The sequence below is a fragment of the Dama dama genome, chromosome 15 (genome assembly GCF_033118175.1).
Source record: "Dama dama isolate Ldn47 chromosome 15, ASM3311817v1, whole genome shotgun sequence".
Taxonomy (NCBI): domain Eukaryota; kingdom Metazoa; phylum Chordata; class Mammalia; order Artiodactyla; family Cervidae; genus Dama; species Dama dama.
This window is the reverse complement of record NC_083695.1, coordinates 94,368,034-94,392,814: the sequence shown is the minus strand read 5'-3', so window position 1 is coordinate 94,392,814 and position 24,781 is coordinate 94,368,034. Positions and strand designations below refer to the sequence as shown.

The 24,781-nt window shown below is 48.5% G+C and overlaps 1 protein-coding gene across 3 annotated transcripts in view; it reads right to left on the bottom strand.

The window, feature by feature from the left end:
• MGMT (O-6-methylguanine-DNA methyltransferase) overlaps positions 1 to 24,781 on the bottom strand; it is a 273,729-nt gene that overhangs the window by 928 nt on the left and 248,020 nt on the right. For all 3 annotated transcript variants that reach the window (XM_061162933.1, XM_061162934.1, XM_061162935.1), the window contains one exon: positions 5,791 to 5,930. In XM_061162933.1, the coding sequence (XP_061018916.1) occupies positions 5,791 to 5,930 (140 nt within the window). The remainder of the gene's footprint in view (positions 1 to 5,790; positions 5,931 to 24,781) is intronic.

Sequence of the window (24,781 nt, the reverse complement as noted above, 5' to 3'; positions counted from 1 at the left end):
CGCCCCACCCCGGCGGCCCCGCCCACCCACGGCAGGCGCCACGTCAGCCTGGCCCCGCAGCCCACCCCGGCGCCCCGCCCAGCCACGTGCAGGCCCCCTCTCAGCACGAGTCGCCCCTTGGCCTCTGAGTGTCCTGGGTAGGCTGGGGCAGGCCCAACGGCCCAAGGTAAACAAACGTGGGGCATCTTCTAGAGCAGGGGTCTCCAGCCCCCGGACCCACCCCGGTCTGTGGTCTGTGAGGAACCAGGCCCCACAACAGGGGCGGGGAGTGGCAGTTGCAACCAAAACCAACCCCCCATCCGATCCTGGGTCCATGGAAAAACTGTCTTTCACGAAACTGGTTCCTGGTGCCAAAAAGGCTGGGTTCTAGAGAACCCCTTCATGCTAAGATTTGGGAGGAGAAAACAATTTCACTTGATAGGTGATTTAAAATGTATACGTACAAAAAAAAAAAAAAGTATATGTACAGAAGTTAAGAAGACATTCCCGCAAAGTTCCCAAACATTTCCGAGAAGTAAGAGGAAAGTCAGGGAATGCTTTGCTCAGAGGCCACTCTAACCCCAAGGCTGGCAAACTGTGAATGCGGCCCATGCAGTCCACACCTGGTTTTGTAAATAAAGGTTTATTGGGACACAGCTATGCCCACTTGGTAAATACTATCTGTGGCTGCTTTTGCAAAACCTAAAACATTTACCATCCTGCCCTTTACAGGAATCGCTTGCCACCCCCTGCTTTACAGACACCAGTGGACTTGGGGGTGGGGTGGAGGCTGCTTCCCTCCTTAGCCTCTGAAACAGAAAGTTTGAGAAGCTCCAGTTCTCATCTGTTCCTATCTGAGAAGCGGTCACCAGACCCCCGAATCCCAGGCTGGACGGACCCTCTGCCCTGGGGCCATGCCCCCCATCCCTCCTCCCACAGGGTCCTCCCCGCCTCCCAAAAAAGCCCTAACAGGAAGACAACACTGCCCCGTGCCTTTCACACCTGGTGACAAGTGCAGTAGTTAGATGCCTGCCTAAATCAGCAGGGTGACTTCACTGGAAGCAAGGGCACTTCACAATGAAAACAAACACAAACATGGAGAACCGTCCGACAGTCAAAAAGGCTGTACTGCTAGGGTCCTGGGGGTGACAGCTGCCCAGGCGCTGAGCACCCCTGAGACGCACCAGCAAACACGGGCCCAGCACCACCTCCCAGAGAGGCCCGCGTGCAGCTCACAGCGCTGCGGCACCAGCCCAGCTCAGCTCAGGACAGTGCAGGCCTGGTTCCTGGGGGGCTGGACAGGCAGGGGGCCTGCACGCCAGCTGTGAGGCTCCCGAGGACAGGGCCTCCCCCAGCGCCGGCACACCCCGGACGGGCCAGGAGCCGGCCGCACGCGGACCTGCGGGAGCCTGAGGCCCCATGGAGCGGACGGCAGGGCCCACAGGCGCTGGACACGGCCCCTCCTGCAGCCGCACAGGCGAGTCCCACCAGAAGGACCCTGCCCTCCTGGCCAGGGCCGCCTCAGCAGGAGGCCGGAGAGGCCCCTGGCAGCCGCACCGGGTCCGTTCTTGGAGGTGAGGGCTGCTGTCCACGCGGGGCTCTGACTGCAGGTGGTGGGGGGTGCTCCTGGGCTGGTCTCGCCCCCTCCCCACCCTCAAGGGGAGGGCGACTCACTGAGGAACGCAGGCACGTGTCCGCCCAGCACCTGCAGAGTCCGGTAGAGGGGCCACCTGCCCCCTGGCACGGGGGTCCTGTCTGGAAGAGGGGCCGTGGTGGGGAGCTGGGCGAGGCCTCCAGAGACCCATGTGTGAGGGGCCTCCTCCCAAGGAAACCAGGCACCTCTGCTCCCCAGGAGGTCATCTCTGCCCTCACCGGAGGCCTTCCCTGTGGAGGGAGCAGGCTGTCACCCGACACACACACCCACCTGGGTGCCCCTCTGTGGGGTGGCCCCTGTCCCGGGAGGGTGGCTGGATCTCCGGCCCTGTCCTGTCTTGGACGTGCACTGCTCAGTAAGGACACGGCAGGAAGAGCATGCCTGACGCGCACGCTGTGACCCCACGCCCTCGTGGAGCCCAGGCCAGACTCCGCAACCTGAGGGCGCAGCCAGCCTCTCGCCCGGGTCCGAAAGCTGCTTGGAGGCCCGCACTCTGCATGCTGCCCTGGGGGACTGCAGAGGCAGGGCCGGGAGGTGGCAGTCTGACCTCTTCCGCCGCACAGACCCGTCCTGACTCGGATTTTGGGGAGTTTGGGTTGCCATGGTGACGTGCTGTCTGTGGAGTTCTAACCCCGCGTGCTGCGGAGAGCGCGGGCTTCCTCTCCTGTGCAGTTTAACCAAGCGAGAAGCGGTCACACTGCTGGGCCTGCCCACAGCACACAACCAGGGTGGAACAGAAAACTTTAGGAACAGAGTGTTTGCTCTGATTGGGGGTTTTTATCAAATACAATAGTCACATTAATAATTGCTGGGAGGACATGATTAGATAATACACAATTCAAGTTTTTGACTGATAAGGAGGTAGATGCTTAATTCAATTTAGTTTTATAAACATTTAGGCCCCAATTCAATTTTTCTCCCAAACAGCAGACTTCACACACAAGCTCTGCTTTTCTTCCCTCTTGCCCAACAAGCTACAAAACTGTAAGTGTGTAATGTGACCCTCTCTTTCTATGCACCATGCAGATAACAGATTGCTGGCCTGGAATAACAATTATAGAGATAGCTATGGTCAGTCTTCGTCTTTGAGGGAACTGGTGACTGACCAAACACACGCGATTCTCACCTCCAGAAGCAGGAACGCTGCTCCTGTTCATGCTAATTTCAGTGACAGGTTCCAGACTGTTAAAACAATGAAACCTGCTAAAATTCACTGTGCCCTTAAGGACATTTCAAAGGATCCATACCCTCTATGCCCTCTCCTTTAAAGCCTGTGCTGCATGAAATGTAATTTTTATCAATAACCAAGTAGCTCATAATATCATAGCTGCATTGAAATCTTCATGCTGTGAAATCTAATTCATCCAATACATGAATCCATCACTTACACAGACCCTTTCTCAAATGCTATAAAACTTCCAAACCCATAGATTTGTCTCCAACAAAAATAACACGAAGGGGCCTTTCAATCAATAATGGAATCCCTCTGATTCTGGTGCTGGCTGAATATTTTCTCCAGCTTTGTCTTTGTTCTTGTGGGTAGCAGCCCACAAGGGAAAGAGCTTGTTTTCACTTGCGGCCTCATCAATACCTAAATCCTGGTGAACAAGTGACACCGAGAAGCTGTAATCAATAGCTCCCTGTGCGTTTTTTTCTTCTGGTCAAATGGTTCAGCCCCACTGACAGCCCTGACACTTAGAACATGATGCTAAATCTTTATCAACAGCCATCTGGGTGACTGGCAGGACAAGACTCGGGGGGTCATTAAGGCTCATGGCAAATCTGCGAATAAACGAACTCCTCAGGAATGCACTTGTTTAGGAAAAGGTGGGGAAACTCTCTGGCAAGTATTGATTGCCTCTGAACTGCATTTAGCAAATTCTGAGGATGAGTGGGAGGGGGCTTTACTAGGCAGGGTGTGAGCCCTCCTCAACCTGCCCCACCAGAAGACTGCTGCCAAGGGCTGGGCCTGGGACAGAGCCTTCCGGAGGGCTACCAAGTCATTACACCTGGGCTATTAATCTGTTCATGGAAAATTCTGGAAAAACTAAGGGCCTGGGGTGGCTGAAACCCCACAGCAGCAGACACCACCACTGAGTCTGCGGGGGAGCAGCCCCCACCTCGAGCACAGGCCGTCACGTGTCCTTGCTTACTGCCGGACACCAAGGATGGGCGCATCGTGAGCGCCAGGGCGTTCTGCGACTTCTGCATCCACCTGTCCATCACACTCCTCCTGAGCAGAGAGTTGGCTTCACTGTGTACGTCTCCAGGCCACGCTCCCTGTGCCGGCGCCCACGTGTGTGGCTCTGCAGCTGGACTCTGCCATCGGCACTGAGAAGGGACGCGTCAGCCGAGTCCAGTCCCTGACTAGGCCCCTTATCCCTTCAGGTCCCTGGGTCCCCTTAGGACCCCTCAGCCCGCTCTATGGACGATCTGAAGACCTCTGAGCACGGCTGCCTCTGCCGAGCTGGCCAAGCTGCACCACACACAGGCTGTCTCCTTCCGGGAGCACCCCAGCTCTTCTGAGCCACCCCTGAAGGCATCTATTGGGTCCTCTGCAACCTTCTCCTCAGGCTGGGGTTCCTGTGTGAGGCCAGGCAGTGCCCGGCAGCAGAGGGATGCCCAGGGCAAGGCCAGCGGCTCACAGCCGCCGCACCACCCTTGTCACGGGACGGCACCACCACGAGGGCCACGGTGCAGGAAGGATCCTCCCTGTGTCCGCAGGCCACCTGGGCACGTGCCAATGGGGAAGTCAGGACAGGGACTGCAAGGACAGATGCGTCTCAGGCCCCATGCGAGCCTGCTTTACAGATGTCAGGGGCTGAGGCCACAGTTGAGCAAGATAGTCACAGAGATTGACAGCAGGAGGAGGCAGTCCTGCTGCCTGTGGGAAAATAAAGGTTTTTGAGTGCTGCCACCCGCGCCGTCGCCAGCAGCCATGGCCTGGCCACTTCAGAGAGCAAGGACCTGCGGGTGTCACAAGGGGCAGGTGTGGGCTCCGCACCTGTGCACGTCAGTGAGCGGAGCTGCACACGTCGAGGGGGCAGGCCGTGCTGGGACGCAAGGCCAGCCTCAGGGAGGGGAGCAGAAGGATCAAGCATCCCCAGGATGTGAACGGAGTGTGGACAGACCGGAGAATTTCTACACAGCTCGGTGACCCTGGGATGCAGGAAGCAGGCACCTCCAGAGCTCACCTGGAGGCCCTGAGTGGACACACAGCACGGGGCGAAGTCAAACTGTCCAACAGAGTGACCTGGGAGAAGGTGGGGGCCTTACAGATGGGAGGAGCCGCATCAGCGTCACTGGGAAACCTTAGCAGTTACCCCTGGAAGCTGATCCAGGGTCATCCACGTGTGCCGTACAAACGAGGCCTGCAGGGTGTGGAGGCGGTGTGTGTGAACGACACACTGGGACGCTGTAATGGAAGCACAAAGGGTGCAAATACGACCCCGACCCACTCCCCCAGCCTCTGCCGCACGCTGCTCCTGACAATCTGGGGTGTTTAACACGGACGCAGACTCTTCTCCAGGCAGACGTACACCGTGCACGCACACCCACAGGAGCCGCCCCTGCACCAGCAATGAGGAGAGGGGGCTGCAGGCCGTGCTGGGCAAAGCCCACCTCTCCCTGGTGAGCGTGGAGGGAGACCCTACAGGAAACACACAGCAAAGCCACAGTGACATTTTAAAAACTGGGTCGATCTGATGGAGTGACTCCCCACCCCACGATGTGACCATCTATTGGTTTTCCTGATTGGATGGCACTCTCCCACCATGTTACAGAGTCCCTATGGCTTCAGGGAGAGACCCTCCCAGGGTGATGGCACCCGGGTCTGACGAGCACCGCAGATCGATGACACTGGGGACGTTCCAGGGCCCCGTGCAATCGTGTGAGGGCTCCGAGGCCGAGCTGCCGTGTGGATGGGGTGCCCTTCCCACCGCCTGCAGGGTCCTCAGGCGAGTATGGCCTCAGCCAGACCCACACCACAGCCTTCCGAGACTGGACGGCCCTCTTCCAGAGGCCCTGACGTGAACACCTCCCCTCCTCCCCAGCAGCCCAGGTCGCCTCTGACATGCGCCTGAATCAAAGGACCTTGGACCCTGAGCGCAGCGCCCTGCTGACAGCGGCTGGGCTGACTCCCGCAGCCGCACACTCACAGGGTTGCTCCTCATGGCTCCTCCCACGGCCCGCGCTGCTCTGGGGTTGCCCGCCAGGGCTGCTAATTGCTGGTAAGAAACCGTTTCTCCGAATTTCACAAGCTTCAGCAGCTTCCATAACACCTGTCTGGTGAATGACTCTGAAAGGGAGAAAGCAAATGACGTTATTGGGACAAACAGCTCCAACAGCTAAGATACAAACAGCTGCCAGTCCTGAAAGAGAAAACGTAACAACGTACACAGAGGTGTTACTTAATTAAAACCCAGCTCTGCACGGGGTCCTGTCACCGCGTCACCGATGAGGAGGACGCGCGGGAGGTGAGCCGAGGGCCGGCCGGCACCTCTGCAGGCCTCGCCAGTGGGCAGCACAGACGGCTCGCCTGCCCACCTCCCCACCTCCCCGGAGCTCCAGGGGGGCCTGCAGCGCGCGCTCCTGGGGCCCGGGCGGGTGTCGATCAGCACACGGCTCACTTCACAAGCACAGAAGGCCCTGCGTGCACACCAACTTTGGAAGCTTTGTACTGCTTGTTCAATTCCGACTCCAGCTGGGACACAGAAGGAAAAGGAAGCCGTGGGCTGGACCACGGTATGACACTAGCTTAGCCGTCCACACCCGAGAGCGAGCAGGCTTAGGATGCCAGATACCACGGTCCATGAGGCTGGCAGTGACCTTGGCTCCAGGCATCCGTAAGGAGCAGAGCGGCAAAGATAAAACAGCCTTGCCTCCATTTTAATGAGCAGCCACATCAAGCTCTGCAGGGGTGAAGAGGAGGACACAGAACAGCCTCTCCCTCTGCGGCAGGCCGAGAGCGCTTCTGGGTGCGCAGGGCACTGCAGAGGAGCCGGGCACAGGCCGGGCCGTCTCAGCTGAGGCCTCTCATCTTTCCCCAGAAGACGCGTGCCTGCAAGCATGGGACAGGGAGCTGGCCCCCCCCCCCCCCGCCCCCACCTCCCCTAGGGCGAGGGCAGGAGCGCCCAACACGGCGACAAAAGGGAAGGATTCCACGGGCAGTTGCTGGGTCCGCAACAGCACTAATTACACTTCATGCCAAGCTGGCCAAGTGCGATTTGGTTCTTAAAGGAAACACACCCTTACACGCGTGTTAAATAATAAAAATCACTTCTTAACTGAAGGAAATGATAATCACTTCACTGGGAAAAAAATCTGTTTAGTCTTTATTATAACATTAAGCAAATTAAACATCAGCATAATCCAGGTGATACTAGAAAAGGGTCAGCAAAGAAATTGACTTTGTTGTTCATTAATTTACATGGATTAGTAGAGGGCAGAAAGATAGCAAATGTGCTCTAGTTTTTTATGATATAATTTCAAACTCTACACCATTTGTGGCAGGAGGGTGACTTTGGGGTTAATCAGACTGATTTGTCCTTTTAATTGCTTTCTATTCAAAGAAAATTCATTAGATAATGTTCTCTTCAAAATTCATGAATCAATTTAACTGAAGAAACCACATTAACAGCTTTGGGTTCATTAGCACATGCGGTTGTGTGACTAGCTGATTGCTGCGAGGGTTTCCTTAGGCAAACAGACTTTGTTTACTGTGATTTCTTTAGAAAGCATTTTGAAATCAAACTGTTGGAAGAAAAAAGAAAAGCAAGGCAGCTTGGTGGTAACTTGGAGAAAAAAAGGTTTCAGGGACAGCTGTCTTGAAAAAGAAACAATAAAAGCAGCCCAAGTCAATACTGCAGGACGCCAAGGCCAATTTCCAGCCCTCCTCTGAGAGCGCAGAGCTGCAGGTCCCGTCTTCCGTGCTCTGGCCTGGGGAGCGGACGCTGCCCAGGCTGTCCAGGAGAGCAGCCGGGAACCTACCGAACCGGCAGGGACAGCGAGGGGTGCGTGTTAAGGGACTGAGACAGGGCAGCTCCGGGGAGCCCTGTCCGCTCCTCCACCCTCACCGGAGTGCCAGACCCCGGGCTGCTCTGATGGGTCACTGCCAAGTCACAGAGCGCCTCTCCTTCCAAGGGCAGAAGCATCGTATAATAAAACAATTACAAGCCCATGTGTGAGCACAGAGTTTATCAAACATTTTCGGCTTCATCGTCAATTTTTCACGGGAAACCATTTCTCATCCTGTGCGTGCCCGGCAATATATTAGGACAAACAGCTCCGAAATTGCAGTATTCTGCAATCAAGCACATCATGTTTTTTACCTGGAACTCAATCCACCCTGTAGGGAGCAAATGCATTAAATAGTCTTAAGCAGCTCTCAGAGTCAATGCCTTTGCCCCGGACCTGTGCAAAAAAAAGACCTGAGCCCCACTTCTCCAAAAAGGAGGGACAACACTGGGGAGGGGTGGCAACACTGTGAGCTGTTGAATATCATTCTGAAATGTAGTAAGAAATCTGCTCATAAAAATGAACATAATGTGGAAAACACATTCTCTTGAAGGTGTTCAGTTCAGTTGCTCAGTCATGTCCGACTCTTTGCGACCCCATGGATCGCAGCACACCAGGCCTCCCTGTCTATCACCAACTCCTGGAGTTTACCCAAACTCATGTCCATTGAGTCGGTGATGCCATCCAACCATCTCATCTTCTGTCATCCCCTTCTCCTCCTGCCCTCAATCTTTCCCAACATCAGGGTCTTTCAAATGAGTCAGTTCTTCGCATGAGGTGGCCAAAGTACTGGAGTTTCAGCTTCAACATCAGTCCTTCCAATGAACACCCAGGACTGATCTCCTTTAGGATGGACTAGTTGGATCTCCTTGCAGTCCAAGGGACTCAAGAGTCTTGGTGAGGTGACTACACAAATCTTTAGCAGTGGGATCGTCATTTCAGGTGGCCCTAAGGACTGATGCTGACGCTGAAGCTCCAACACTTTGTTCACCTGATGCAAAGAACTGACTCACTGGAAGACCCTGAAGCTGGAAAAGTGTGAAGGCGGGAGGAGAAGGGTACGACAGAGGATGAGATGGCTGGATGGTATCACCTGCAATGGACATGAATTGGGCAAACTCTGGCAGATGGTAAGGGACAGGGAAGCCTGGCGTGCCGTAGTCCGTGGGGTTGCAAAGAGTTGGACATGACCTGGTGACTGGCCAACAGCAGCAGCAAGGGGCAACCACTGAACCACCACCTTTCTCTCCTGTGAAGGTCCCCACGGAGGGCAGGCTGGCCTCTGCAGGCCACACTCTGGGCGCTCCTCTCCCTTGCCCTCTCCAGCCTGTTCTGGGGCTCAGGTTGGGTCAAGGCTGGCTCTGCTGGAAGACTGTTTCTTGGCTCTCCTTTATCCGAAGGACCTGGTCATTTCCACTTCAGCCTGGGTGACTATTCAGACCCACCCACTGTAACCACCTAAACCTGGTGAAGACTATTTTCTAAACCCCCCCTCTTCCTGGGCTGCTGGATGGGACACCATGGGCCGGGCTGCTGATGACACTGCATGCCTGTGGGATGCCCTGCCATAGCACCAAACCTGGTGTCCACGCCTGGGCTACAGTCGCCTGACAGGTCTCCGACTTTCCAAGGGCTCTCCAGCCCAGGCCCGGCCGTCTTTGGCCTCTGGCACAGAGGGAGCCTGCAGCACCCCGGAGTGAGCACCAGGTTCTGACTAGGTGAGTCCAGGAGAGCTCTGACACCACGTGCTCTTCAAGAGTAAACTGGCTAACGTGACCTGATGCTGTCTCAGCATCAGAGCAGCCAGACGACCTTTCCAGGAAGGAACCCGAGAGGGAGACCACAGGAGCGACAGGGGATGGGGCGAGCACACGCTACTGAACGCCTCTATGAAGCCTGGGCACAGAGCACAGGGCAGCCATTTGAGGGCTGTGGAGAGGAAAGGCTGCGGAAGAGGAATTTGAAGACGCACTGCGATGATGTACCCGTTTGCCACTTTTAATTCAAAAATCCCTAGCCAGGACTGACTGACTGTGGGCTTCCGAGGTGGCACTAATGGTAAGGAACCCGCCTGCCAATGCAGCAGACTTCAGAGATGCAGGCTCGATCCCTGGGTTGGGAAGATCCCCTGGAGGAGGCAACGGCAACACACTCCAGTATTCTTGCCTGGAGAATCCCACGGACAGAGGAGCCTGGTGGGCTACAGTCCAGGGGGTCAGTCAGACATGACTGAAGGGACTTTGCACGCACACAGGGCAGACTGTGGCCTGGACCCAGGAGCCCTTGCTGCCTTGAGGAGGGGGAAGCCCCCCCAGGGCTACTATTGTGAACTCTTTGGCCCCCAGGCAATCCTGTGGTGTGTGCAGGTGCTGAGAGCTCTGAGGAGAAACGTCCTTTCTGAGGGGAAGAGCTGTGGGCCCAAAGGTGGCTGGGCCCCCTGCGTTCTGTCTTTCTGCTCCTGCTGCCCCACCCCAGAGGCCTGTGTGGTTGCAGGAGGGTGCGGGAGAGGACCAGGGAGGCTGTGGAGGAGGAAGGGACTGGGAAAACCAGACCCGGAGCTGTGCGGGTGAATCCCACGCGAAACCCAAGACTGAGAACGGAGGGAAGGCTGAGCCCCTGCTGTGGTCCAGGGGCGGCCCCAAGGAGGACCACGGGGGATGCAGGGCGCGGACACTGAGAGCGCAGCTGCAGAAGCCTGGCCGGGGCTCACAGGTTGCATCCAGCCAGGTCAAGGGTCTCGTCAACACGAATATCAGCGTCACCCACAGGATTCACATGAGACTCAGGGTCTCGGAACATCTACTCAAAATGAGAGGGTTACAAGGTCCAGAACACTCAGCATATGAAGAGTCAGGAAATCCTCAGCCTTCCTGGGAAAAGAAAATCATCAACTGTAATGGCCAAGAAGACATGGAAGTTAGACTCACCTGACAATCCCTGCCTCGCCAAACTTTCTGAGGTATAATTAACAAAATTGTAAGATACCCAAAGTGTAAAATGTGATGACTTGATAAACATCAACTGATGACAGCTTGACAGGATCTTACAGCTTTACACGGTAATAAGAATGCCGTGAGAAGGGAAAACACCCTTGGAACAAATGAAAATAGAGTTTCCAAAAAACTTACGAAGAAAAGTCAAACAGAGAACATAGTACTGAAACATACAATATCCAAAAAGGAAGAACTGCACAGCATGGGCTTCCGGGCAGACTGGAGATGCCTGAGGCAGGGCCGACTGGCCTGAAGACAAGTCAGCAGAAATGGTCAACCTGAGAGGCAGGAAAGAATGCCAAAAGCAAACGACACTATCCAAAACAGCCTCGGGGACATGCTGGAAAAGCCAGAAGGCCTAACACGTGTGTTACTGGAGTTCCAGAAGGAAAGAAAGCAAAGTGTGGTGTAGAAGAAAAAATTCAAAGAAATAATAGCTAAAAATTGCCCAGATTTGGCAAAAGATATACAACCATAAATTTAAGAAGTTCAGCCATGTGCAAAAGGGACAATCCCAAAGAAATCCACACCCAAACCCATCAAGATGAAGCTGCTGAAATCTAAGAATGAAGATAGAAGTTGAAAACAAGGAAAAATGGCATATTATTTGTGGGAAAACAATGTTTGAATGACTGTAGAATTCTTACAGAAACTGCAGAGGTCAGAAGGAAGCAAAATGGCAGTTTTAAAAGTGCTGAGAGAAAAGAACTATCAACTCAGAATTCTATATCCCGTTTTGAAAAAAAATCCTTCAAGGGTGAAGTTAAAATAAAGACATTTTTAGATCAAAAAAACCTAGAGATAATGCAGTGCCAATAGATCTAAAACGTTAAAGGAAGCTCTTCAAGTAAGAAGCAAAATAATACCACAGGGAAGCATGGAACATTAGGAATAAAAGCAGAACAAAAGAAATGGTAACTATTTGGCTAAATACCAACTATTTGGCTAAATACCAGATTATTCTTCTGTTGAGTTCCTCAAAATATGTTTAATGACCGAAAGCAAAACCATGACATCAACAGATAAGATTTTCAGTGTATGCAGGTGTAAACCATCAGCAGGAGTTGAAAGAGCTCCGTGGCGGTCAGGCTTCTATGTTCCACGTTAAGGTGGTAAAACGTTGACTCCAGTTAGACTGTGACAGTGATGTATATAAGTATTATAATCCCTGAAGCAACCACCAGAAAAACTGTAAGAGATGATATAGTGAAAAACAGATCACAAACTAAAAAATGCTAAACTATTCCAAAGGAGGGAAAGAAAGGGGAACGAAAAATGAAAAACAGAGGGAAAAGACAGAAAGCAGATAATATTATGTGATAATAAAATAATAAAATGTAAGAAATAAGATAGCAATAAAACAAAATAAATGTCTGACATACCAACCCTAAAGCGTTTATGTACCTTAACAACAGGGTTCAAATACATGAAGCAAAAGCAGACAAAAATCAAACGATAATTAGCCAAATCCACAATTATACTTGAAGACTTCACTACTCCTCTCTTGTAACTGATAGAAATATGACAGAAATTCAAGGATGTGAAAAGAAAAAAACACCATCAACCAACTTGTTTTAACTTTATAGAACACTCAGTAACAGTAGAATATGTATTCTTTACAAATGCACATGGAACACTAATCAAGATATAGCGTATTCTGGGTTATGAAACAAACATTAACAAATTTAAAACAATTGAAATCAGACAAATGATTTTCTCTGATCATAATGGAAAAAGGCAAAAGGAAAATCTCCAAACATTTGAAGAGTAAATAAACCATTTCTAAATAATCTAGGAGCCACAGAAGAAGTCTTAAGGAAAAGAAAACTGAGCTGAATGAAACTGAAAATACAGCATATCACAGTCTATGGGGCAGAGTTAAAGCAATATTTAGAGGGCTATTTATAGTATTAAACGCATATTTTAGAAAAAAGGTCTCAAATTAATGATAATATAAAGCAGAAGAATAATGTGCTGAGTTGATCAGTCATGTCCAACTCTTTGCGACCCCATGGTCCTGCCAGGCTCCTCTGTCCAGGGGAGTCTCCAGGTGAGAACACTGGAGTGGGCTGCCATGCCCTCCTCCAGGGAATCTTCCCGACCCAGGGATCGAACCTGGGTCTCCTGCATTGCAGGTGGATTCTTTACCATCTCAGCCACCAGGGAAGCCCGTAACAATAAGCTTCCAGTTTAAGAAACCAGAAAAAGAAAATCAACATAAACCAAAAGAAGAAGAAGGAAAGGAATAATAAAGGTAACGACAGAAACCAGTGAAACTGAAAACAAAACATGGTAGAGTAAAATACATGAAGCCCAAACCGGGTTCTTTAAAAAATAAACTGATAAATCTTTACAAGACTTATTAAAAACCCTAACTATCAACATAAGAAATTAAAGAGGGGATGTTACTACTGACCTCACAGACATTAAATTGATAAAAATAATTCCTACAAAAAAAAAATCTGTGTGCAATACTCAGTATCACAGATGCACTAGATCAATTTATCAAAACTGACAAATTACCAAAACTCAACAAAGATGGAACAGATAGCTGGAAGAGTCCTGTAACTACCAAAGAGTTTGAATGCATAGTTTAAAATCTTCTGAAATCATAGGGTCATATAATTTCACCAGAAAATTCTATCAAACATTTAAAAGAATATATCAATTCAGCATAATTTTTTAAGAATAATAGAGAAGGAAACAATTCCCAAGGCATTTTATGAGGCTATAATTATCCAAATATCAAAATCAAAAAGCATGCAGAAAGGCACAGATCAAGATCTCTCATGGACATATATGCAAAAATTCTCAACAAGGTACTTGCAAATCAAATTGAGAAATATATCAAAAACAAGACATTAAAATTCAGTGGAGTTTGTCCTAGGAATGGAAGGCTGATTCAATATTTGAAAAAATTAATCTATTATAAAGCTACATTAATCAAGATAGGATGTATTGGTGAAAAAATACATAGATCAATGTAACAGAATTAGAGGAACAAAGGCAAGTCAATGGAAAAAGGATAATCTTTCCAAAAAATGGTGCTTGAACAACTGGACAGTCACATGCAAAATATGAATCTAGAGAGACCATGTATCTTCTACAGAAACTGACTCAAAGTGTATCATAGGCCTAAATCTAACAGGCAAAACTATGAAAACCTCCATGAAAGGAAAAAAAGTGGGTAAGTTGAACTTTATCATAATTCGTTTCTGCTCTGTGAAAGATGCTGTTAAGATACCTTACAGAAAAGTCACAAGCTGAAAGAAAAATTTGCAAGACATGTATTTGATAAAGGACGTGTATACAAAATACACAAAGAATTCTTAGAAACTCAACAACAAGAAAATGACCCAATTATAAAGTGGACAAGAGTTTAACTTGGGACTTGCACAAGCCGTGCCGGAGAGTGAGTCTTCTGTCTTGGGAAGACCCCCTGGAGGAGGGCATGGCAACCCACTCCAGGATTCTTGCCTGGAGAATCCCATGGACAGAGGAGCTTGGCGGGTTATATAGTTTATGGGATTGCAAAGAGTCAGACAAGACTGAGCAACTAAGCATAAGAGTTTAACAGACATCTCCTCACGAAAAAAGATGTACAGGCTACAAATAAGCATCTGAAAAGATGTTGACCATCATCTGTCATTAGTGAGTTCTAGGTTAAAATAACGAGATACAATTAGATACTATTAGAATGGCTAAAAACCAACCATCCAAACAAAAAAAACCTCAACAGTACTGACTGCTGGCGAGGATGAGGGATATTCAGTCACTGCTGACGAAAAGGCAGAGCAGAACAACTACTCTGGAAGAAAATTTGCTAATTCCTTACTTAAAAAGCTAAACAGAAGCTTACCACATGAAAGAGTGACTGCACTCCTAGGTATTTACACTCAACAGATTGGAAAACTTATGTACACACAAAAACCACACATGAATGTTTACAGCAGCTTTATTTACCTATTGCCGAAAGCTAGAAGCAACCAAGATGCCCTTTTATAAACTATCAAACATCCATACAATGGAGTATTATGCAGTCATGTAAATACTGACCTATCAAGTCATAAAAAGACATGAAAGAATATTAAAGGTACACTGCTAAGTGAAAAAAAATTTTTTTGAAAAGTCTACATGCTCTATGACTCCAACTACATGACATTTTGGACATTTTGTAAAAGGAATAACAATAGAGACATACATGAAATGTATATAAATTAATAACAACAAAATATTTAAGAGAATGGAGGATCCCAGGAAAGAATGCAAGTGGTAACGAGAATCTAACCATATTACAAATGTATGAACAACTCCACTAAACTGTGTGGGGAAAAACAGTGACCTAAATAACTTTGGAAACAAGTGGAGTCTATAAGACTAAGGCAAAAGGAACTGTACTGTACACTGTACTCTGGTTGACAAGGCTATTTCCCATGGAAGTACCAGATAAAAATCCCAGTACTGTGATATAGTATACTGGGCTCAAATAACTAAGTAAATGGATGGCAGAAGATGGGAGCCCGTTTCTCACTGATGGAGGAGGAGTGAGCAGGTAAGCAAGGGGAGGTGGCTAGAATGATCCATGTAATAATGGATTAGAATTCTATGTAGATTTGAGTATGAACTAATGTTTAGAAGACGTGAGTTTGATCCTTGGGTTGGGAAGATCCCCTGGAGAAGGGAAAGGCTACCCCCTCCAGTATTCTCACCTGGAGAATTCCATGGACTACAGTCCATGGCGTTGCAAAGAGTCAGACATGACTGAGTGACTTTCACTCTACCTTAATATTGGTAGACGTCAATGCCAACCTCAACAGTGTTAAATCATAATGATAGTATGGACCCTTGACATGATTTCATGAAAATGGCACTTTACCTCTGTGGTTTTCCTCCTATAACTCCATAGCTCCAGTCTATGATGAGAAAAGCATCATATAAATTCTAATATAATGACATTCTACAAAATTCCTGACAAGTACTCTAGAAAACTGCAAAGGTCATCTTAGACAAGGAAAATCTTGAGAAAATGTCAACGCTAAGAGAAATCTAAGGAGATAGAATGACCAAATCTAATATGGTATCCTGAATTGGTTCCTGAAACGAAGGACATTAGGTTAAACCTAAGGAAATCTGAATAAAATATGAACTTAAGATACTGACACTGGTTCATTGAATTAACAAGTGTATCAGTAATACAAGAGGTCAATTATAGGGCAAAACAGATGTGGGGACAAGTAGACTCTGTATTACTCAATTATTATTATTGGTGTTTTTTTTTTTTTTTGGTAAATCTAAAACTGTTCTAAAAAATAAAGTCTACTTAAAATGAACTAATATGAGCCACCATATTAACAGCATAATGAAGAAAAAGATATAATAATATTAATCATGGTAGGAAAAAATTTTAAGAAGTTTCAACATCCATTCATGATGAAAGCTCTCAGCCACCCTGGAATAACCCAATAAAGGTAATGACAAAAAACCTACAATCAATATCATACTTAACTGTGAAAAGATGAATGCTTTTCCCCTCAAGATTGAGAAAGAAGCAAGGATGTCCACTCCTATTCAATATCACAGTGGAAGTTTTAGCCATTACAATAAGACAAGAAAATAAATATATTTTGGGAGGAAATAAAACTGTCCCCATTTACAGGCAATGTGATTTATGGGAAAACACCTAAGAATCTATTAAAACAAACAAACATGCCAACAACAAAGCCAACTTTGAACTAATAGGCGAATATAGCCAGGTACAAGGTCAACACACAAAAACCAATCACAGTTCTGTTACTGGTAATAGCTCCAACCAAACTGAAATACTTAGATTTAATCTAACTGTATATAAGATCTTTATGCTAAAAACTACAAAATGCTGATATATTGGTAATATTATAAAAGAAAACCTAAATCATTTGAGAGACATACCATGTTCATGGATAGGAAGTCTAACTATTAAAAAGATTTCACTTCTCCAAACACTGATCCAATGATTTATTTCCATTCCAGTCAAAATTCCAGGGGTATTTTTTGAAGATATAGACAAGATGATTCTACAACATACATGGAAAGGCAAAGGAACCTGAACAGTCAAAACATTTCGAAAAAAGCAAAAGAAAAAAAAAAAAGGCTGAGAAATCACACCAGCAGGTTTTAAGACATTCTATTATGCTGTTATAGATGAAGATAATGTGAAATTTATAAAGGGATAAACATAGAGACTTTCGAAGGAGACTAACATACAATGTCCGAATGGTTTATGACAAAGTTACAAAAGCATGTCAATGGAAAAAGGGTATTACTTTCAAAAAGTGGTGATGGAAAACTTGATATCTAGATGTAAAACACTGAACTCTGACCTAAATCTCATACCTTTTAAAAATTAATTTAAAATAAATCATTTATTTAAAAACTTTCAACTAAAAAAGAAAATTTTAGAGTAGAGGAGAAAACCTCTGTGACCCCCAAAGTTAGGCAAACAGTTTTCAGATGTTTCATCAAAACCACAATCCATAAATTAAAAAAGTAAATTGGACTTCATCAAAATGAAAAAAAAAAAAAACAAAACCACAAAACTGGTCTGTAAAAGTCAGTGTTAAGAGATACAAGACAAGTTGGAGCCTGGGAGAAAATATTTGGAAATATATCCAATAAAGGACTTATATTCAGAATATGTACAAAAATATTTAAATTCAACAGTAAGAAAACAACGTAATTTAAAAAGATGGGCAAAAGACCTGAACTGACAGTTCATCAAAGGAGGATACAGTTTGGTAAATAAGCACATGAAAAGATGTTCAACATAACTGTTAGAGAAATGCAAATTAAAATCATGATGAGATAGCATTCTACAGTTATTAGAATGGCTGTAATAAACACAGGAAGATAACACGTATGCTGTGGAATACAACATTAAGAGGAATAAACTACACATACATAAAACAATTTGGATGAATCTCAGAGGCATTAAACTATTCACAGAAGCCAGGCTCAGAAGATAAATACCGTCTGAGCCCAGTTCCATGACATTCTCAGGACCACAAGCCACGGTGACAGAGCACGGAGCGGTGCCTGCCGCGTGTTGGGGAGGCAGCTGTGACTACAAACGGGTGGCAGTGGGGCGTTTTTAGGGTGATGGAACTTGCGTGCCCTGCTTGTGATGGTAGTTACAGAAATCTACACATGTATTAAAATCCATAGCACTGTAAACCACAAATTTCAGTTTTACTACATTTCTGAAAAGACAAGATGGAAGGAAGCATATTTTCTAGACACCTTTTCTTTAACCAAAGAAGAGCTTTCTCCCTGAAGGTCAAGATATCTACTTAAACTGGATTCTAAGTCACATTCTCTGCCAAGTCTTTCTCCTCTACAAGTTCACCCTCAACATTAATAATACAGTCATCACAGTGGGCCCTCCACTCAACACAGCTCAGAGCAAGGACCTGCCTGAGGGGTCCGCACCTCAACAGAGAGCTCTGGGGCTGCCCCAGGGGAGGCGCCCAGTGAGCGTCTGCTAGAGGAATGGAGGCGTGGGCCTGGTCTCCCTGTGTCCGCCTGAGGGTAAACAGAGCAGCACCGTTTACCCCGAGAGCACCCTCAGGCTGTCAAGCCCGACTCAGGCGACAGGGCAGCTGGCAGAGGCAGGCAAGGCCCCTGGCTGAGAGCGCGCGGCTGGACTCGGGCTCGGCTAGGGGCGCGGTCTTGACGCGAGCACAGAGAACAGTCGGGCAGAAGGGCACTGCGGCCCCACTGGCTCTCAGACACGCTCAGGGTGAAAGCTGCTGCTTGCCAGGGCAGCCGCCCAGCGGCCTTCGCCCCGGCCTTCCTACAGGGAAGTGGTCAGCGCCCAGCACAGTTGAGGGCAGGAGGGGCCTGGCACCACTCCCTGCAGGCAGAGCGCCAGCAGCCCAGCCGGGGGTCTCCGGAGGGACCAGAGCAGGTCACCCTGATGCTAACCAGGCTCGGCCAGGGCCGCACATGCCGAGGGGCCCCTGCATCGATAAACACCAAGGAGCCCCCTGACGCTGGCCTTCCAGAGCGCCAGCCTCACCTCTATCAGCCACAGCTGCTTCTGACATCAGGACTGGATGACCTCTAAATACCCTCTTCTTTCCGTGTGCTCTAATACATGTATATTTCATTTCAGATGAAATATAACATTGCTTAAGGGAAAATAACGGCATTTATTTCAGTTATTTCCAGTAGTCATGTATGGATGTGAGAGCTGGACTACAAAGAAAGCTGAGCGCCGAAGAATTAATGGTGTTGGAGAAGACTCTTGAGAGTCCCTTGGACTGCAAGGAGATCCAACCAGTCCATCCTAAAGGAGATCAGTCCTGGGTGTTCATTGGAAGGACTGATGCTGAAGCTGAAACTCCAATACTTTGGCCACCTGATGCGAAGAGCTGACTCATTTGAAAAGACCCTGATGCTGAGAAAGATTGAAGGCAGGAGGAGAAGGGGACAACAGAGGATGGGATGGTTGGATGGCATCACTGATTCACTGGACATGGGTCTGGGTAAACTTCAGCAGTTGGTGATGGGCAGGGAGGCCTGGTGTGCTGTGGTTCATGGGGTCACAAAGAGTCGGACACGACTGAGTGACTGAACTGAACTGATTCAGTTATGTCAGCTATGACTTCTACAACCCTATGAGTAGCAGAGAAAAAACAAAGAATAAAAAAGCTTAGAGGTCACTCCAAAGATTCAGGAATCAACATGGTATTTTCATTTCAGCACATGCCTAACCAAGTCAGACCACATGAACTAAATACACCTACTTGAGAGTCTCAGCCTGGTGCACGGGGTGGGGGTGTGTGAGTGTCCTGAGGGGGGATGGCACACACCCTGTGAAGCCTGTGACAGTCTGCTGTGGAACTGGGAGTGGGGTCTGCAGTGACACAGTGCCAAGGACACAGACGTACCTCTGCCAACCTGTACCTCTGGGCTGAGCTGGTCAGGACAGTGAGACACTCCAGCTGGAAAACCCAAGGGATGTTCCCGGCTTGTGAAGAGGGCTGTCTCGTGGTGGCCGTGGGGGACAGAGCCCCAAGCCAGCCTTTCTTTCTAACATACGACAAAAACAGGCTGCAGAAAACTGTGGCATTGGATGGTGGGCACCAACACAAGCAAGGAGATGGGGAGGGAAATGCTGGAGCAGAGCTGATGAGGGCCTGGGTCTTGAAGAGTGGGTATGTATTTCCTGGAAGGAGCGGGGGTGCTTCAAATAGAAGTGACCCCCAAACGGGAAACTGGAGCAGGCAGCTGATGTGGTCTTCTTGCCCTTCACTTACTCCTCCTGCAAGCAGCGACCTGGTGAGGGAATGTGGCACTGGCCTCTCGTATCCCAGTGGGGACTCAGTGGTCCCAGGCACTGCTCAGGGCCCAGATCACAGGCGTGGAGGGAGATTCTGTTCTGGGGGTGAGCCTGGAGTAACTGTCCAGCTAAGGGCAGGCCTACAGAAACCGTGTGCAAAGGCAGTCACTGCCTGTGGTCCGCCGATACTCAAGGGCAAAGGAGCCTGGCTCACCTGGAGAGAGCATGGCATCTCTGCCGCACCAGGAACACAGAAAAAAATGGAAAAAAAACCCAGGAACACACAACACAAGTTCTATGACTCCTTACAGAGTGGGGGATCCCCAGGCGGCACTAGTGGTAAAGAGCCTCTTGCCAACGCAGGAGACATGAGAGACACAGGTTCAGTCCCCGGGTGGGGAAGATCCCCTGGAGGAGGGCATGGCAACCCACTCCAGTACCCTTGCCTGGAGAATCCCATGGACAGAGGAGCCTGGCGGGCTACAGTCCATGGGGTCGCACAGAGTTGGACACGACTAAAGTGACTGAGCACGCATGCAGAGAGACAATGGGCAACTTTCAGGAACAATAAACATTTTTAGAACAGTGGTCCTCACAGTCCAGTCTGGGGAGCTTCAGGGTCCCAGAGACCCAGTTAGGAGGACTGTGAGGTGAACACTATTTTCATAGTAACACTGAGGTGCTATTTACCTTTTAAATTTTCATTCTCCCACAAGTACATAGAAGAGTTTCCCATAAGCTACATGATGTGTGATAAACAGATTAAATGCAGGAGCAGCTATGAGAATCCACCTGTCTTCCATTAAGGCAAGAATTAAAGAGACTGGCAAAAGTGCAAAACAGTGCCACTCTTCTATGTGTTTTTGGTCTCGGAAAATAGAGTTATTTTCACATGAATACATTATTTTTGATAATATGTAGTGAATTTATTATTATTACTTTAGAATAAATTAATGCATTAAAAAATTCACAGGTTTAATTCTTAACATGGTAAATGTACAATGCTGGTAATCCAAAGCTCTCTGGGGTCCTCAGGAGTTCCAAGGAGGACAGAGGGGTCCAGAGGACAGACGACCTCCATAAAGGGTTAGGGCGGCCCCTCCCTGTCCATGCCTGGCCAGGGGAGCTGGGCTCCGCTGGCCCGGAGCACACCAGAACACAGTCTCCGAGCTCATCTCGCAGGCGGATTGGACTGTATCAGCCCTCAGAAACAAGCCTTGGCCTCACCCGCTGCAGGGAGATGACGCTCTCACCTGGAGAGGCTGGCACAGGTGAGGTGGGCTCAACAGCTTCACGGCTGCACCTGGGCGTATTTGTATTCACCTTCCCAATAATTAGAGCTCCCGAAACTTATTTAACAAAAGAATTATGCCTAAGACTTAAAGCTCAAACTTAAGGAAGCCTACAGAGAAATGATTAAACTGTGAATGTCCTGGTATGAATGTGAATAATTATACATTAACACCCTTTACCATTCAAATAATTGTCATTCAGCTCAAACCTGGATAACTGACTTTTGAACAGGTGTTAGCAGTTTCTGAACACTATAGGAAATACAGAGAAAGGCTGTTACAAAAAAAAAAGAAAGAAAGGGGAGGGAGGGGAGGGGTTGACGTGTTCCTGAGGGCGCCTGTGAAAAAGGCATGGGCATCAAGCCTGAGCCTCTGGTCCTAACTTCCCTTTGACCCCCCCGGCCCCGAGCGCCTCCTCTCCCAGCGTGCTGCCTTTCCCCACGCCCCATCTCAGGGCCTTTGTTTCTCCTGTTCCCCTTAGAAATACCCCGGACTTCCTCAGCTGGTCGCCTGAACCAGCCTGGCCCACAGGAGCCAGGGCTCCTGGAGGACACAACTTTGTTATCAAAACAACAGGAAGGTGGGATGATCAGATTTAAAATGATACGACATTCAATGCGGATGTCCCTTTGTGCATCCACAGCAGCAATAAGAGGCCTCGCCTTCTTTTTGTGATTTCAGTCCAGCCACAGAAAAGGGACCAGTTGCTAGTGAATTTCAGATCCCCACCATTTCAGGCTACACGCCCCACCGGTCTGTAAAACCATGTCAGTGTAGGTACACTTTATCCCACCCCTCTCGAGAACACCTATGCATTCTTTCAGAAGCTTTCGAAGCCTCCTGTTAGCCCTCCATAGCATCTGGCTGCATCAACAGATACCTACTGCTCCTGCAAGTCTAAAAGGGAGCTTCTTCCTGAACTGGGGCAGGGCGCCATCACCCTGGGCCCGGCGTGAGAGGTTCCAGAGGTGTCATGTGACACCTAGGTCTCTGGGAACACCAGCAAATCTAAAGCAGGGGTGTGGGGCGGTGAGTCTGAAAGATCCCCACCCATGTGGCTTCTTGAGCTTGTCTAAAACAGCCCTGAGGTCTGTTAAATAATTTTAGCTAACTTTTGATGACCAACCCAACAGAAAGAAGCTAAACCCTTAATTTCTTAATGAATTATTCTTTACCGTGGGACAGGGATTACGCCATGGAGAAGGCATATCATTACTGACAGAGCTGTCAGAAGGACAGGCAAAAGGAAAACTGGCAAGCTTTAATTTCTCTGCAGAGAAATGAGGGGCTCTTTGGGGATTAATCTCAGTATCAACATTGAGCCTTTGCCGCAGGGCAGCTGAAGAATTCAAAAGAAGTTGTGACTGAATTCTGAGTGATGGAATCTAGCTCCAATTGTGCAGCTGACTTTGGTTTCTCACCTATTCAAATGAGGACGAGGCTGCGCATGTGTGGGTGAAGGGGGCACTGTGTGCCCTCGACTGGCGGGCAGCAGGGAAGGTGGGAGGAGTGCCTCCCGGGGCACCCCTCCGTGAACATGCAGCAAGTTCCCCTCGGGGACAGGGAGGCGGAGGATGTCACCACTGCTGCCCAGCCAGGGGTCCTGGTCTCTCCCTCTCCTTGCGGGGACCAGGGCTGAGAGCCGAGAGGGGCTGCTGTGGGCAGGCGGCAAGCCATAAGGTCATAAGCTATGGTCCTCCAGCCGTTTATACTTCCCTGAAAAGGTCAGTCCTCGCCCCTTTACAAAGGCCCAAGAACATGGTCCCCCTGTTCTGAGCAGGTGAGAGATCAAAGCAGGATAAGCCCCCCATGTCTCCCAACCATCCCTGGGCTTCTCTGTGAAGTCTGGGCCTCAGGTCCTCCCCACGTGACCTCTTCAAAGGGCTGCCTGAGTGTCTTCATGACACAACAGGTGGCCTCCCTTAGAAGAAGAGACCCAAGAGGGCCCTTCCCAGCCTCAGGAGCCACGCCATCACTCCTGCCGTATCCTGTGGGCCCCTTGGGGCCAGCCTGACTCAGCTGGGGCAGGAACAAGAGCATGGACACCAGAGGCAAGGGCCACCAGAGGACACACTGCAGAGTCATCCCGTGTCTCTGTTCCAGACAGGACCATGGAACTTCAGAATTCAGCAGGGAACCCTGGATGGACCAAAAGTCATGACTGCATTATGACTTTGTTAACTGACTACAGTAACAAGATGGCATATCACAATTCTAAAATCAGCCCCAACCCCCCAAATTCTCAAAGTGAGCATCAATTATCTCAGGTTGGGAAAGTGAACTCTAAACACAGAAACAAAATCTACAGTCATAGAAAGCACCTCACTACATATTCTCCCAAGTCCCATGATCCCCTTAAACATGACTTTGCTCCCCTTCAAATTTAGCAACTGAATTCTGAGTCTTTTCATTCAGCTGAAACTCCACTACTATCTTACGAGGCAGGGGTGAGACGAGGAGAGCTTTTTCACTTGCACCAGCAGAGACAAAATTAAAAATGTTCGATTTTGAATTTGCAGTATCAGGTGTGCACCTTACCACTTAGAACTTTAAAAAGTGGTTGAGTCCCATACATTATCAGGGGTTCAAATTCTTCCAGAAGTTTCCGTGAAAAAAACGCTGATAACTCAGACTCCATGGAGAGGTCTACAAATGATGGCGAACTTCAAACCGGGTCCCGTTCCACAGCAGCAGCCAGCAGGCAGAGTCCCCGGCACCTGGCTGTCCGCGGCCACACAGCAAGACTGCCCTGCAGACAAAGGGCTCCCCGGTGCTGTAGAAGCGCTCTCTGAAAAGGCTGCCCACCCTGCTTGGCCAACACCACTCTCAGGAGAAGGCGGGGAAATGACACAGCGGCTTTCAGATCTAGGAACACTGCTTGTTTGACACTCAGACTGACAAGCCTCCAACATTAGCGGCAGACTAGGGAGATATTAATTGATTAAATGAAGTCCTCTGTAATTAGATCACTTGCCTCAGTCATTCAACCCATGGCTGCTGACACAGAATATACGTGTAGCAAGTATTCTCTTTTACTCCAAGACTTTCCAATTCATTTTCTTAACGATGTATTTTACTTTTGATAAAGTCTAGTTCATTGTTATTTTCTATCATGACTTTGTATTTCAGGATTGTGTGAATGTTTTTTCAGTAACATGAAGATATTTTCCATGTTTTCTTCTAAATAAAAGCTTTAGAGTTTCAGTTTTGTGTTACATACATGATACATCTCAAATTAATTTTCATGTACAGTGTGAACTAGGGGTCAAGGCAACTTTGTGTAAATGTGTGTGTGTGTGAGAGAGAGAGAGGGAGAGAGAGAGAGAGAGGCCCAGTTGCTCAAGCGCTATTTGTTGAAAGGATTTACTCTCCTCATCCATCTGTTGGAGTCTTTCTCAAGGATGCAATGGCTGTACAAGTGTGGATCTTGAGTATGTTCTGTTGCTCTAAGTACTGAGGCTTAAGCCAGTGTCACGGCATCTTGACTACAGATCTGTCTTTAAGTCTTGAAATCAGGTAACGTAAGTAT